The sequence below is a fragment of the Agelaius phoeniceus genome, chromosome 35 (assembly GCF_051311805.1).
Source record: "Agelaius phoeniceus isolate bAgePho1 chromosome 35, bAgePho1.hap1, whole genome shotgun sequence".
NCBI classification, from domain to species: Eukaryota; Metazoa; Chordata; class Aves; order Passeriformes; family Icteridae; genus Agelaius; species Agelaius phoeniceus.
This window is the reverse complement of record NC_135299.1, coordinates 737,856-753,682: the sequence shown is the minus strand read 5'-3', so window position 1 is coordinate 753,682 and position 15,827 is coordinate 737,856. Positions and strand designations below refer to the sequence as shown.

Below are 15,827 nucleotides of genomic sequence, written 5' to 3'. Positions count from 1 at the left end.
TATTTGAGCGGAATAGAGAAGGAAAAAAAAAGGGTGCGGGGGGGGAGGAAAGGAAAAAAAAATAAAATTAAAAAATCGGAATATTGGGTGGTCTGATGATGGGGGGAAGAAGAAGAAGAAAAAAAAGGATAAAAAAAGGATAAAAAGTCCATTTCTGGTGGCTGTGGTATTTAAATATATCCTGTATGTGTTACCCTCCTGTGCATGTATCTTCCTTTACGGAGCCAAAATAAATTTCATAGAACCGTGGACGAGTGGGTTCCTTAAAATGTGTAAAAAAAAAAAAAAAGAAAAAGAAAGAATAATTTATTTATTTATTTATATAATTTTTTTTCCTTTCGAGGAAGGGAGGGGGGGATGCGAGTGCAAGAATCGCTTCTTCCCCACCTCCCCCCTCCCCAATCACCACCACCTCTCTCTCTGTATATAAAAAGATTTTATTTTTTATTTATTTTTATATTTTTTTTCTCCTCAAGACTCATCCTTTTAAGGCTTCCAGCAGCCTCTCCTGACCACGGGGGACGGGGGGGGGGATGAGATGAAGATTTTTCCCCCTTTTTTATTTTTTTATTTTTTTATTTTAATATAAGCGCGCGCGCGAGCCCCATAACGCTGATTTAAATATTATCCAGGTGACCACAATAAGTCAAGGTCATAAAACAGCGATGTCAGGCCGGCCTCGGCGAGCGCTGGAGGTGGATTTTATGATCTGCAAATATAAATGCGCCGCGGCAGTAAAAGATGCATTTAAAGGTGACGGTGCGGGAGGGAAGGGAGGCAGAGCCGCCGCGGCGACCTTGGGGCGCGCAGCTGCCGGCGCGCGGCGCTCGGGGATCCGCAGCCGCGGAACTCGGGCGCTCTGGGGACGGCGGCCGCAAGGTAGGAGCGCGCATTTCTCCGCTTTTTCCGGATTTTGGTGGTGGTGATGGTGATGGTGGTGATGGTGATTTTTGGTGAGGATCTCCCCGCAGCCCCCGCGCGTTTCCTCCGCGGGGTTTTGCGCGCCTGGCAGCGGAAATTCCCGGGTTTTCTGCTCCCGGTTTTTCTCCCCTTTTCCCCCGCAAAGCGCGGAGGCTGCGCGGAGGGCGGAGGCTGCGGCAGTTGCGGCAATTTCGGGATTCGGAGCATCCGCGGGGTTCGGAGCATCCGCGGGATCCGCGGGGTTTGGAGCGCGGGCGCGGAGCCGTGCGCGGGTTCGGGCCCCGCTGCCGGCAGCTCCCGGGCCGCGGTTTTGGGCCGAATCCGCGCGATTTGAGCGGGGGCAGCTGCGAGGGTCCCGCATTTCCGAGCGCATTTCCGAGCCCATTTCCCATTTCCCATTTCCCATTTCCCATTTCCCATTTCCCATTTCCCATTCCGAGCCCATTCCCCATTTCCCATTTCCCATTTCCCATTTCCCATTATTTCCCATTATTTCCCATTATTTCCCATTCCCAGCCCATTTCCAGCCGATTCCCCCGCACGCCGCGGTCGGATCCATCCGCACCCAGCCCCGGCGCCCTCAATTCGCCGCTCCGCGCTCATTTTTCCCAATTTCGCCGTTTCCGAGCATTTCCCGAGCTGCGAATTTGGGGCGGAGAGCGGCGCGAGGGGGGCGAAGGGAGCCCAGCAACAAAGGGGCGAATTCCCCCAATTTCCTCTCCCTTTTCCCCTCTTTTTTTCCCCTCTTTTCCCCTCCCTCCTCCTCCTCCTCCTCTGGCCGGGATTTTTATTTTTTTTAATTTTTTTTTGGTTTTTTTTTTGCCCTTTTCCGCCCGTTCTGACAGAAACCCGTGGATGCCAGCGCAGCTGATCTGTGGTTTAGGTAGTTTCATGTTGTTGGGATGGGCTTTAGGCTCGGCAACAAGAAACTGCCTTAATTACGTCAGTTCGTCTTCATCAAGGGCAGCACCCGCAGCTCCGCCGGGCGCCCTAAAAAAAAATCAAATCAAAAACCCCAAAATCCCCCCAAAATCCCCGTCCCGATGGGGACGGCGCCCAAACCTGCGCGACCCCCCCAGCGCGCCCCTCGCGGGGATTTTTGCCCTTTTTCTCTCATTTTTTGCCCTTTTTCTCTCATTTTTTGCCCTTTTTCTTTCATTTTTGCCCCTTTTTCTTTCATTTTTTGCCCATTTTCTTTGATTTTTTTTGCCCCTTTTTATTTGATTTTTGCCCCTTTTTATTTGATTTTTTTGCCCCTTTTTATTTGATTTTTGCTCCTTTTTATTTGATTTTTTTGGCCCCGTTTTATTTGGTGTTTTGGCCCATTTTTTATTTGGTTTTTTTTTTGGCCCCGATTTCCCCCCTTTTGTTGCTGGGATGATGAGGACAAAAGCAGCGCTTTTAGCGCTTTTCCACCCCAAATTATCAGCGATGATCGGCAGAGCCCCGGCTCGGGGTGATGCCTTTAAAAAACGAGAGAAAAAAAATAAAATTGTTATAAATAATAATTTTTAAAAACCCCCACATTTAAATCCCCTCCCCTTTTCCTCCCTCCCCGTGGCGGATTCTGAACCCCTGAATTTTTAGAAAAATATTCAATTTTTGAGCTGGGCGGGCGATTTGGGGATTTTTGGGGGGTTCGGCTGAGGAGGGGGCGCTGATTTTTTGGGGTGCTGGGAGCGCCCCTCGCGCCCCCTTTTGCTGAAAATCCCCTAAAAAAACCCCAAAACTCGTAGGTGAAAAAGGGGGGAAAAAAGCGGAATTCGGGGGCTTTCAGCTCCTTCTGCCGCCGGCGCCTCCAGCCAGGGATTAAATTCAAAATTCCCCCCTTTTTTGGCTTTAATCCGGATTTGCAGCTGCTCTGCGGAGCCTGGATTGGGAATTCGGGAATTAAATCCTCTGGAATAAAAAACACGGGGAAAAAAACAAAATAAAAATATAAAAATCCTCTGGAATAAAAAAATCCTCTGGAATAAAAAACACGGGGAAAAAACACAAAACCCTCAGGAATTGGGGCTGGAGGAATTCGGGCGTTTGTGTTGCAGGAGCAGAAGGGGGGTAAAAAAAGCGATTTTCCCCCTTTTTCCCCCCTTAAAACGCGCCGGGAAAGTTGGGGAAGTTGTGCCAGCGTTTGAATGCCGAAAAATGGGGAAAAAAGGGGAAATTTGGGAGTGAACCGCAGCAAAAACCGCGTGGAAAGAGGAATCGGCGAGGTCTGAAAGCGCCAAGGGGCGAGGGTGAATCCCTGAGGGGAAATCGGGAATTTCGGAGCCGTTTCCGGCTGCTCTCGGTGGATTTTGTGTCCTGACACCCAAAAATGAGAATTGTGCCGGAGCCGGGTGAGGCTGCGGGGCGCGGGTCGGGATTGAGGCGAAACTCGGAGTTTTTGGGGTTTTGGCTGCGGGCGGGCCGAGGCTGGGCCGGAATTGTGAATTTTGGGGCTTGGTTCGGCCGCTGGGTTGGGATTTTTCGGGGTTTGTCCCAATTTTGGTTTCTCCCCGGAGAACCTGAGGTTGCTGGGGCTGGAGTTGATGTCGATGGTGAAAATTGAGATTTTCCCCCTCAAAAGGGGCTGGGGGTTGTGGCTCAAAGGAGAACAAAATGAATGGATTATTTTAATGAATGATGAATTATTGAATATCTGATTTTTATGCTGTGTTCGGTGGTTGAAATGCTCGGTTTAAAGCGCGGGAAATCGCTGATTTTGGTGTTTTGGGATATTTTCGTCGCCATGGGGGCAAAAAACCGGAATTTAACAGTGGCTAAAAGGGCAAAGAGAAGCTGGAAAATAAAAAAGGAAAGAAGAAGGAAAAAAGCGACCCCACGCTGGTTTAAATTAATATTTCAACAGGAACGAGGTTGATTACTGGTAGGTTTAACCGTAATTATTTGATATTAGCGCTGTGATAATTGAATGATTTAAAGGATTCATTACATTTATGACGAGTTTCGCCTTCTCGGGATTAACAATCTGCAGATTTCTGCCCCCTTTTTCCTCCCAACAGCGTGAGCCAGACAAACCCATTTCTATTCTCCGCATATTGAGATTGATTTTTATTTCCGAGCTACCCCTGGAGAGAGAGAGGGGAGAGAGGGAAATAATTAAAAAATAAATAAATTTAAAAAAAAATAGCAGCGAAATTTAAAATACGCTCAGCCACCCCGACCCCAGAAAAGCCATAAAAAGCGAAAATCTCCCCCACTGGTTTTTAATTATGAAATTGGAGCGGCGGAGGGCGCGGGCGGGGGGGAATTTATGGCTCCGAGGTTTTCCTGGGATGCGCCGATTTTCCATGGAAAAACCGGGAGGATCTCGCAGGGACGCCGCGTGCAGTTTCCGATTTTTATTTTATTTTATTTTATTTTATTTATTTTTTTTGCGTTACTTTTGGCTCCGCTCTCCGCGTCCATTCCGCTCTCTCGGGGTCAGATTTCGGCGGCGTCTCCGATTTTTGGCCGATTTCCCCCGGATCCGCTGCGCTCCCGGCAGGTGGAATCGCAAACCCCGAATTTCTGTGCGGGCGAGCAGCGCCCGCGGCTGCGTTTTCTCCTTTCTGAGGGATTTAAAAAAAAAAAAAATTGAAAACCACCCAAAAACCGACCCCAAAACGAGTTAAAAACGCCCCAAAAAGCGCCGGAGGGCGGAGGGGTCGCGCTGGTGAATTTTGCGGATCTTGGATTCATTTTGGGGCGATTTAATCAATTCTGGTTCCTCGCCGGGGTGGATTCAGGGTGGGGAAAATCCCCTCAAGGCGGAAAAAGGGAAAAGAGGCGGAAAGAGGGGCCGGGAAATGGTGGGAAAAAGGCAGGAATCGGGCAAAGGCTGCGGCGCGGAGGGAACCGCGCAGGATCCGCGCAGGGACCGCGCTGGGATGGGGGAAAACCGCGGGGATCGGGAAAACCTCGGGTGGGGAGGGGAAAAAAGCGCTAAAAAATATATATTTTAAAAACGCTTTAAAAATCTCTTTAAACAAAAAAATATATTTTAAAAACCCTGTAAAAATCTCTTAAAATAAAACAAAACCAAACCAAACCAAAAAAAACCACCCTGAAACAACCCAAGAAAAAACCTTAAAAAAACCATTTAAAAACCATTTAAAAAACCATTTAAAAACCCTAAATCAACCCCCCAAAAAACCACCTTAAAAACCCCTAAAACAACCCAAACAAAAAAAAAAATTTAAACCTTAAAAAAAACCTTTTAAAAAAAACTTTAAAAACCTAAATCAACCCCCCAAAAAAACACCTTAAAAACCCCTAAAACAACCCCAAAGAAAAACCATTTTAAACCTTAAAAAACACCTTTAAAAATCCTTTAAAAAACCCTTTAAACCCCTAAATCAACCCCCCAAAAAAACCACCTTAAAAACCCCTAAAACAACCCAAACAAAACCATTTTAAACCCTAAATCAACCCCCCAAAAAACACCTTAAAAACCCCTAAAACAACCCCAAAAAAAACCCCATTTTTAACCTTAAAAAAACCCTTAAAAAACCATTTTAAACCCCTAAATCAACCCCCCAAAAAACCCCCTTTAAAACCCCTAAAACAACCCAAACGCCCCCCATTTTAAACCTTAAAAAAACCTTTAAAAAACCTTTAAAAAAACATTTAAACCCTTAAATCAACCCCCCAAAAAACCACCTTTAAAAACCCCTAAAACAACCCAAACCCCCCCCATTTTAAACCCTTAAAAAAACCCTTAAAAACCCTTAAAAATCCCTAAAACAACCAAAAAAACCCACCCATTTTAAACCTTAAGAAACCCTTTAAAAACCATTTTAAAAACCATTTAAACCCCTAAATCAACCCCCCAAAAAAACCACCTTTAAAACCCCTAAAACAACCCCAAACCCCCCCCATTTTAAACCTTAAAAAAACCCTTAAAAAACCATTTAAACCCCTAAATCAACCCCCCAAAAAAACCCTTAAAAAACCCCTAAAACAACCAAAAAAGAACCCCTTTTAAACCTTTAAAAAACCCTTAAAAAACCCTTAAAAAACCCTTTAAAAACCCTTGAAACCCCCCAAAAAACCACCTTAAAAACCCCTAAAACAACCCAAACAAAACCATTTTAAACCCTAAATCAACCCCCCCAAAAAAAACCCTTAAAAACCCCTAAAACAACCCCAAACCCCCCCATTTTAAACCTTAAAGAAACCCTTAAAAAACCCCTAAAACAACCAAAAAAGAACCCCTTTTAAACCTTAAAGAAACCCTTAAAAAACCCTTAAAAACCCCTAAAACAACCCCAAAACCCCCCCATTTTAAACCTTAAAGAAACCCTTAAAAAACCCCCAAAACAACCAAAAAAGAACCCATTTTAAACCTTAAAAAAACCCCTTAAAAAACCCTTAAAAACCCCTTAAAAACCCCTTGAAATCCCGGTTTAAAGCCCCCCGAGCGCGGCTTTTCGGGGTGCGCGGCGCAGGCCGGAGCCGCGGGCCCGGGGCCGCTCCGGGGCCGCTCCGGGGCCGCTCCGGGGCCGTTCCGGGGCCGCTCCGGGGCCGCTCCGGGGCCGCTCCGGGGCCGTTCCGGGGCCGCTCCGGGGCCGTTCCGGGGCCGCTCCGGGGCCGCTCCGGGGCCGTTCCGGGGCTGTTCCGGGGCCGCTCCGCGTCCTGCGAGGGCGGCGGGGCTGCCCCGACACCTCGGGGCCGCAGACAATGGGGCGGGCGCAGCCCCAGCTCGCGGCCGTGCTTATCTATGCTAATTGCAGCCTGTCTGGGGCGCAGCTAATAAATGAATAAACGCGGCGGCGCAAGGAGCCCAAAAAATGTTTCTCCAGGCGCTGTCGGCCTCGCCGCGCCGGGTTCAGGCTTGTTCCCCGCTCGTCTCCTTCCTGTATTGATTTATTTTTATTTTTATCGCGCTGGTGGGGTTTGTCATTTTATTATTTTTATTTTATTTTATTTTATTTTATTTTATTTTATTTTATTTTATTTTTATTTTTATTTTTTTATATTTTTATTTTTATATTTATATTTATATTTATTTTTTATTTTATTTTTATTTTTATTTTTATTTTTATTTCATTTTATTTTATTTTTATTTTTATTTTATTTTTATTTTTATTTTTATTTTTATTTTTTTCCTTTCCTTCCCCCCCACCCCTCTCCCCTTCTCTTGACCCGCCGCACCCCCCCCAAAAAAAATAAAAATAAAAAAAAAATTAATTTAATTTTAAAAATCCCCCCAAAAAGAGAAAAAAATGTAATTTAATTTTAAAAATCCCCCAAAAAGAGAAAAAAATGTAATTTAATTTTAAAAATCCCCCAGCGAAGCTGAGGAGAGAAACGCGGATTTTCCGCCTCTGGGTGTTGGGGGATATCCGCGGAAATTTGGGGTTTTTTTGGGGGGATGTGTTTAAAAACCAGAGCAGGACGCGCTTAAAGAAATGGTCGGGAGCTGCTTTAATTCTTTAATTGCGGCTCGGAATTTATTGCGCGCCCGCGGTAGCTCCAGCGCTGGAGGAATCCGGACACGGGGGGGACGCGAGGGGGGCAGAGGCGCCCGAGCAGGTAAAAAACCAAAAAAAAACCCAAAACAAACAAACAAAAAACCCAAAAAACCCCGCAGCGGAATTTTCCCGGAAAAAAAAATACGAAAAATCCGCGATTTCGGTACCTCCGAGGCGCCTCCGCGACGCTTCCAGCGCGGGAATCGCTGTCCCGGGGAAGGTTTGCCGTGCAATAAATGTGATTTTTTATTTTTAATTATTTTTTCCCTTTTATTTTTTGGCCGTTCCGTTTGCCGGGAGGGGAAACGCAGCGCGAGATCCGCGGATGGCCCCGAAATTGAATTTTTTTGTTTTCTCTTTTCCCCCGCCCCGCATTTCTTCACTCGGAGAGAAAATCCCGGGATAATCAAATATTCAAATATTCCGCAGCCTCTGGTGCATTGCGGGCGGATTTTTCCCCTTTTTTTTGGTTTTTTTTTTTTTTAAGGAAAGGAGGAGGAACAAAAGGGAGCGAGCGAGAACTTGGGCAGGAGGAGAGGAAGGGACGGGAAAGGGACAAAGAGAGGCAGGGAAGGGGAATTTTATTCGGGGTGAAGGTTGGGAAAGCGGCCCCGGGGCTGCCCGGGGCGGATCCGCCCTCCCCGAGCGCCGATTTGGGGGGAAAATCCCGAATTCGGGGCAAATCCGACCTTGACTGTGGGAATGGAGCCGCGGCTCCGCGCGGGGATTTTGGGGAATTTGGGGATTTGGGAATTTGGGGAATTGGGAATTTGGGGATTGGGGAATTTGGGAATTTGGGGATTGGGGAATTTGGGGATTTGGGAATTTGGGAATTTTGGGGATTGGGGAATTTGGGAATTTGGGGATTTGGGGATTTGGGGAATTTGGGGATTTGGGAATTTTGGGGATTGGGGAATTTGGGAATTTTGGGGAATTTGGGGATTTGGGGATTTTGGGGGTTTTGTCCCTGTCCGGGGATCCCGAGGGGTTTGGGGACCCCCCTGGGAAAAGGGGAAATTTCCGAACCTTCCCCCAAATCCGGGGCGGCTGCGGCTCCCTCTGCAAAAAAGGAGACTTTAAAAACCCCCAAAATAGCTAAAAAGGCAAAAAAAAACCCCCAAAAGCAGCGCCCGCCTGGCCGCGAGTGGGTTTATTCTTTTTATCTTCCTCTCCTTCCCCTCCTGCCCTTCTTGCTTCCTTTTTTAATTTTAATTTTTATCTATTTTTAATTTTAATTTAATTTCCTGGGGGTCGAATTTTTGTCCGGATCTGGGCAGGATTTCTGCGCGGGGAGGGGAAAGGTTTGGGAGCGAGGGGGAAGAAGTTTTGAGGCACCAGGGGCAGGACCCGAGCTCCAAAAAGGTGCCAGAAGTGGCCAAGACGGGGCTCAGACAAAGCCTGAAATTCCCGCGTCTCCGCTCTCCTACCTATTTAATTTTATTATTTTTATTATTATTATTATCACCGTTATTTATTGTTATTATTTTATATTCTTTTTTTTTTTTTTAATCTCCGCCAGGAAATAATAAATCTCCGAACCCTGGGCTGAGCTCGCTCGCCGCTGTCGGAGTTTTCTCCTTTTTTTTAATTTTATTTTTTGCCCCCGCGGATTCCAGAGCAAGGGAAGGATCCGGGATTCGCCAATTTCCCCCTCAGTTCCCAGGAATCTCCCCCAAAACCGCGGGGTCCCAGGGCCGGAATTCCGGCCGGGAAAGGGGAAAATTCCCGGGGCCGCCCCCAGAACTTCGCCCCCTCCCACGGCGATGCTTTCCCTTCATTTCTGGAAGAAAAAAAATAAATTTTATAGGGATTTTATACAGATTTTATAGGGATTTTATATAGATTTAATAGGGATTTTATATAGATTTTATAGGGATTTTATACAGATTTAATAGGGACTCTATATAGATTTTATAGGGATTTTATATAGATTTAATAGGGATTTTATATAGAGTTTATAGGGACTTTATAGGGATTTTATGGGGATTTTATAGGGAGAGGCGGAAATTGTCTTGGGGGGTTCCCACGCGGTGAATTTCAGGGGTTCCCCATCCTGGTGCGGGATTCGGGGGGCAAAACGCTGCCTAAAAACCGCGTTTTTAACCCCAAAACCGCCGGGTTTAACCCCGAAATCGCCGTTTTCAGCCCCAAAACCGCCCCCGGCCCCGCTTTGCGCCGCCGCCTCCTCCGCATCCCCCGCGCTCCGCCGGGACCCGCGGAGGGTGCGGGGGGGTTCGGCTGCAAAATCCGCACCCCCAGGGCGGGCAAACCCCGATTTTTCCACGTGGAAACGCCGGGAATCGGCGCCTTTTGTGCGACACCGGCTCCGTCCCGTGACCTTGCGGGGCTCCGAGCCCGGCTGGGATCGCTCCCGGCGGAATCCCCGAAATTCCCGGCGGAATTCCCAAAAATTCCCGGCGGAATCGCCCGAAATTCCCGGCGGAATTCCTCAAAATTTCCCGTCGGAATTCCCGGTTTTTCCCCCCCGGCTCCGAGTCCCTTTGTGTGACACCGGCTCCATCCCGTGACCTTGCCGGGCTCCGAAATCCGCCCCGAGCCCGGCTGGGATCGCTCCCGGCCCGCCTTTCCCGGCGGAATCCCCAAAAAATTCCCGGCGGAATTCCTCAAAAATTCCCGACGGAATTCCCAAAAAATCCCGGCTGAATCCCTCAAGAATTCCCGGCTGAATTCCCCAAAAATTCCCGGCTGAATTCCCCGAAATTCCCGGCTGAATTCCCCGAAATTCCCGGCGGAATTCCCAAAAATTCCCGGCGGAATCCCTCAAGAATTCCCGGCGGAATTCCCAAAAAAATTTCCCGGCGGAATTCCCGGTTTTCCCCCCCCGGCTCCGAGTCCCGGCCCCGCTCCGGCTCCGCTCCCCTCCTTCCCCCTCTTCCTCCTTCCCCCTCTTCCTCCTTCTCCTTCCTCTCCCTCGCCCGCAGCCGCTTTTGTGAGGATTCCTCCCTCCCAAAAATTCCCCCCCAAAATTTCCCCTCAAATCGGGAAATCCCGGGCGGGTTTTATCCCCCGCGCGTGGAGAACGGAGGCGAGGGAGGAAAATTGAGGGAAAATGGGGATATTTTGATTTATTTTGATTTTTTTTTCCACCCCTCGTCGCGGATGGAAACCCCGGCGGGAGGAGGCCGGGGATTAACGGGGCTGGGAAAGGCCAAGGAGGATCCCGGACCCTCTGGAATATTTTCCTTTTTTTAGGGCTCGCAGGAGCCTCAAAACGCAGCCAGGGAGGAAGGGCAGAGAGGCGAGGAGGTTTTTTGGGGGGAAATCCGGAGTTTCCCCGCAGAAATCCGTGGTTTTAGCCGAAAATCCCCTTTTCCCAGCAGCTCCGGGACATCCGCTCCTTTATTTTATTTTATTTTATTTTTTTGGGGTTTTCCGCGGGGCGAGGTGCGGGGTTTGCGCTGGGGAGGATTTTGGAAGAGTTCGGCGGGGAATTTCCTCATTTTGGGCTCATTTTGGCCTCATTTTGGGCTTTTTTCTCCCCTCGATTTTCCTCAGCCCCCTCGCGTCCCTCGCGCAGCCCGAACGGGGGAAAATGGGTGAAAACCGCGGGGTTTTGGGTGCGCGGGGCTCCGGCAGAGCCGCGGCGGCACTGGGGACACCCCCCCGCTCCTCATTTTCCCCTCTCCTCCCCAAATTTCCCCATTTCCCTCCCAGCTCCAGGAAACCCGAGGGAATCCAGAAAATCTTTTTATTTTAATCAGAAGGGCTCTGTTGCTTTGTTGCTTTTTTTTTTAAAATAAAATGCTGAGATAGAATTTTTCTTTTTTTAAAAAAAGGGATTTTATTTTTTATTTTATTTTTTTTGGCTTCCAAAGAAATCGCCCGAGTCCCTTTTTCGGTGGCGACTGCGCTGGGCGGGAGCTCCTCACCTACCTGTCTGTCTGTCTGTCTGTCCTTACAAAAGCAAGGTTATTCCCTCAAAACGCAGCCGGGCAGTTTTGAGCTCTTCCGCTCGCTCTGGTACAAAAAAAAAAATATAAAAAATAAAACAAAACACCAAAACCCGAAAGTTTCCAGGCGCGACCCAAAAAAAAAGAAAAAAGAAAAAATAATTTTAAAAAGGCAAAAATAAAAATAGAAATCTCATGTGCCCAGCACGCGTTGCTGCTGCCTCCGCTTCCCCCCCGAGCTCCCCGAGCCGCAAACTCCGTCCTGCGCTTTTATTTAATGAACGACACATTTATGAACAATCAAATGATCCTCGTAAAAATTTTATTGAAGGACATAAAAAACATCCCCGGCTCCTCCTCGCCCAGCGCCGCAGCCGCTGCCTTGCGAGAGCTCGGCTTTCCCTTCCTGGATTATTTTTATTTTTATTTTATTTTAGGGATGGAGGAAGGGATTTATTATTATTATTATTATAATTATTATTATTATTATTATACACCCCTTCCTCTTTTTTATTTTCTTTTTGAAAGGCGGCCGGAACGATCCATAATTTGATTTTCTGGCTGCTGGAGAAGCTCCTGGCTCGGAGCGGATCCCTGGAGCAGCCCTGGCGAGGAGACAGCGCTGCCAAAGATGACAAAAGCCGCTTTTTTGAGCCGCTTTTTCGAGCCTCTTTTTCGAGCCGCTTTTTCGAGCCGCTTTTTTGAGCCGATTTTTTGAGCCGCTTTTTCGAGCCGCTTTTTTGAGCCGCTTTTTTGAGCCCCTTCTCGGCTCCGTCCCCCCCTCTCCGCTCCCCTCCGCGGCCGCGGGCGGGGGTCCCGGCCCCGCCGCCCCGGAATTCGCTGGGATCGCGCCGGGGCCGCGCGGGGAGCGGGCGCAGGGAGGAATTGCGAGGGGAAAGAGTTCCTGGGGCACCTTCCGCAGTTACCTTGCACCTTCCCTGCCTCCGCTCGCGGCCTCGGGCGGAATCTCCCCCCTCCCAGCGTCCCCGGCCGCCGAGCCCGGCTTCCTCCTCCTCCTCCTCCTCCTCCTCCTCCTCATCTCCTCCTCCTCATCTCCGCCCCCGTTTCCAGCCGCTTTTTTTTTTTTTTTTTTTTTTTTTTTTAAGGAAAAGCCGGGTGGCGTTATTCGATTAAAAAAAAATAAAATAAAAAAAAAAGAGGAAGGAAAAAAAAAAAAAGAAAAAAAAAAAAAGAAGAGAAGAGGATAGGAGGAAAGGGAAAGGAAGAAAAAAAAAAGGAAAAAAAAAATGGGAAAAAAAAAAAAAAAAGCCCTGCGGATTGATCCGGGCGATATTTTTGGGTAAATACAATCACGTGAGGCCGGCAGCCAATGGCGCGGTGGGAACGGCTGAAAAAATAATTACCTGCCCTGATTGTTCTATGAGCAGATAAAAAGTACACATACACTTCATACAATAATCCGATGAATGTAAAAGAGGGGGCGAGCGAACCATGTCGGCTTCGGGCCCCATCAGCAACTACTACGTGGACTCGCTGATCGGCCCCGACAACGAGGAGCTGCTGGCCCCGCGCTTCGGCGGCCCCGGCGCCGCTCGCCCCGCAGCGCTGGTGCCGGACTGCGCCGACTTCCCCTCGTGCAGTTTCGCCCCCAAACCCGCCGTGTTCACCACCTCGTGGGCGCCCGTGCCCTCGCAGCCCTCGGTGGGATACCCGCACCCGCACCCGCACCCCGCGGGGCCCTACGGGCCGCAGGCGGCCGAGCCCAGGTACGTGCGGACCTGGCTGGAGCCGCTGGCCGGGGCCGTTTCCTTCCCGGCCTTCGGGGCCCGGCCCTACGGGCTCAAGGCGGACGCGTTCGGGCCCCCGCGCAGGGCGGAGTGCGGCCCCGCCGACGGCCGCGCCGCCTACGCGGATTTCGTGTACGCGGCTCCCGGGGAGCTGCGGGAGCGAGCGGCGCAGAACGTCCCGTCCTCCCCCGAGTCCGAGGCCATCGCTGCCGGCAAACACAAAGAAGAAAAGCACGAATTAGACCCCAGTAAGTCCAAGTCATTCTTGTTTACGACCGCGGAAGGCATTACGGCTTCCAGGACCCCACTCAATAAAATGAAATTACCTTAGAGAGAGAGAGAGAGAGAGAGGAGAGGGACAGAGCGCGACCCTAAAACTCCAGAGCCGCAGGAAGGGTCTGGGGGTTTCGCCGGCTCCACTTTGTTTCGGGCTCTTTGGGGTGTTTTGGTTTTTTAAATTTTTTTAAAATTTTTTTAAATCCCCCTTTCATTCTTCTATATTTTTTCAGGGTTTTTTTTGTTTTTTTTTAATTATTATTATTATTCCGCTGACGGGGCTGCTTTGATTCCCCCCCCCCCCGCCTCCCACTTTAAATTAAACCAATAATAATAATAATAATAATAATAATAATAATAATAATAATAATAAATTCGAGGGGAAGAGCATGCGTGTGCGAGACGGGGGTGAAGCAGCGCCTTTGGCTCCCCAAAAATCCAAAATTCCCTTTAAAATTCCCTTTCCCGCTTTCCAGGAACGAGGAAGAGTTCGGGGATGCCTGGGAGCGGGCGGTGCGGATGCGGGGGTGGATTTTGGGGTTGGTTTTTTTTATTTTTTTTTATTTTTAATTATTTATTTTAGGGAGGGGAAGGGAACATCTCGGGGTGAAGGCAGAGGCGCCCCTTTATCTCCTGGAGAAATCAATAAAAGCTCCGGCGGCGCGGTTATTCCTGCATTATCCCCCCCAAAAAAACAGGAAAATTCCTGCACGTGGGAATGAAGGGAAAGGTGAAGCCTGGCCAGGGGCAAGGCAGGAATGAGGAGAAAAATCGGGATTTTAGGGCCAGCGGAGGGGGCGGGAGGCGGCGAGCGCAGGAGCTGCTGAGGAGGGAGGGGAGAACTTAAAAAAAAACCCCAAAACCCCCCAAAAAAACCCCAAAATTCAGAGCAGGAATCAGCAAAAAGCCGAATTTCCCCAAGGGCAGCGAGCAGGTAACGGCCGCTGCTGGGAGAGCGAAAATCGCCGGGAATCGCCCCAAAACCCGGCCGAGGGGAGCCGGGGAGGCTGTGGGGGGATTCGGGGTGATTTTGGGGGGATTTTGGGGGATTTTGGGGGGATTTTGGGGTAATTTGGGGGCGGTTTTGGGGTGGCACCCCCGGCGCACGGCCCGCGCCTCTCCCGCGCCCGCCGGGCCGGTGCCACCGCGCGGGGAACCCGGGGCTGCCCGAAATCACCCCAAAATCACCCCGAAATCACCTCAAAACCACCCCAAAATCACCCCAAAATCACCCCAAAAACGGCCCCGCGGGGAAAAGCTGCGGCCCCGCGCCCGCGGCGTGAAAACGCCTCCAAAACCCGAATTAAACCCCGCCAAAAGCACCCCAAAATAACCCCAAAAATGCGATTTTTGCGCGTCATCCCGGAGATATTAAAAAAGCCAAGGCGGCTGTGGCGGCCCGGGAGAGCTTCTGGGGAAAGTCTGGGCGAGCTGAGGTTGTAAAAAGAGTTTATGGGCCTATGAAATGGTGGGAATTTTGACTTTTTATGACTTGTTCCTCGATTACCGCCAGCAGCAGCAGCAGCAGCAGCAGCAGCAGCCATGTGCATCGTTATTATTATTATTATTATTGTTATTATTATTATTATTATTTTTAAACCCGGCGCGCCGCTTTTATATTTTTATTATTATTATTATTATTATTACTGTTATAGATATTTTTTTATTTTTTGCTGAATTTTTTTTTTGAATAAAAAAGAAAACAAAAAGTGATAACGGCAGCGAAAAGAGAAAAAGGAAGTGACCCCCTCCAAAATAAACAGATTAAACCCTTGCGAAGGTCACTTAAAATATTTAGGTAAGAGCTGCTAATTAAACAGGTCCTGGCTGTAGGGCGCGGAAGGGGGAGGGAGAAATTAATAAGAGAAAAAGAAAATAAATTTTGTACATTGGTTTTCCCCCTAAAATATTTAAAAAAAAATTACAAAATATACCAAAAAAAAAATTTAAAAATATATATATATAAAAAAAAAAATCTTCTTTCTCAGACAACCCCGTGGCAAATTGGATTCACGCGCGCTCCACGAGGAAGAAACGATGCCCTTACACAAAATATCAGACCCTGGAACTGGAAAAAGAGTTTTTATTCAATATGTACCTCACGCGGGACCGGAGGTACGAAGTGGCGCGGGTGCTGAACCTCACGGAACGCCAGGTCAAAATCTGGTTTCAGAACAGGCGAATGAAAATGAAGAAAATGAATAAAGAGAAAAGCGATAAGGAACAGCAATAATAATAATAATAATTAACAAATTATAAAAATAATAAATTAAAAAAAAAAAAAAGTTTGGCGGAGAGAAACGAGGGTGGATGGAGAGGGAAAAAGAAACAGCGGGAAAAAAAAATTGCAGGGAAAAACAAAAAAAAAAGGGGGAAAAAAGGGGAAATAATAATAATAAAAAAAAGGGGTGAAATGTTTCTGACTCTGAATGTGCGGATGGATGTTTAGCGATAGAGGTTTGGGGACTCGAGGCTTTTCTAAAATGCGACTAAAATCAGACAAAAAAAAAAAG

At 48.3% G+C, this 15,827-nt stretch overlaps 1 protein-coding gene across 1 annotated transcript; it reads left to right on the top strand.

Annotated features, from left to right (window-relative positions):
• Window positions 1–12,742: 12,742 nt before the first annotated feature.
• On the top strand, window positions 12,743–15,547 carry HOXC9 (homeobox C9). Its single transcript, XM_054653888.1, has 2 exons — window positions 12,743–13,286; window positions 15,303–15,547. Exons 1-2 carry the CDS (start codon window positions 12,743–12,745, stop codon window positions 15,545–15,547), a joined length of 789 nt encoding a protein of 262 aa, XP_054509863.1.
• Window positions 15,548–15,827: the final 280 nt, after the last annotated feature.

Coding starts and splice junctions, on each gene's coding strand:
- HOXC9 (XM_054653888.1), top strand. CDS start 12,743: ATGTCGGCTTCGGGCCCCATCAGCAACTACTACGTGGACTCGCTGATC. Junction 13,287..15,302: donor AAAGCACGAATTAGACCCCA/GTAAGTCCAAGT, acceptor CTTCTTTCTCAG/ACAACCCCGTGGCAAATTGG.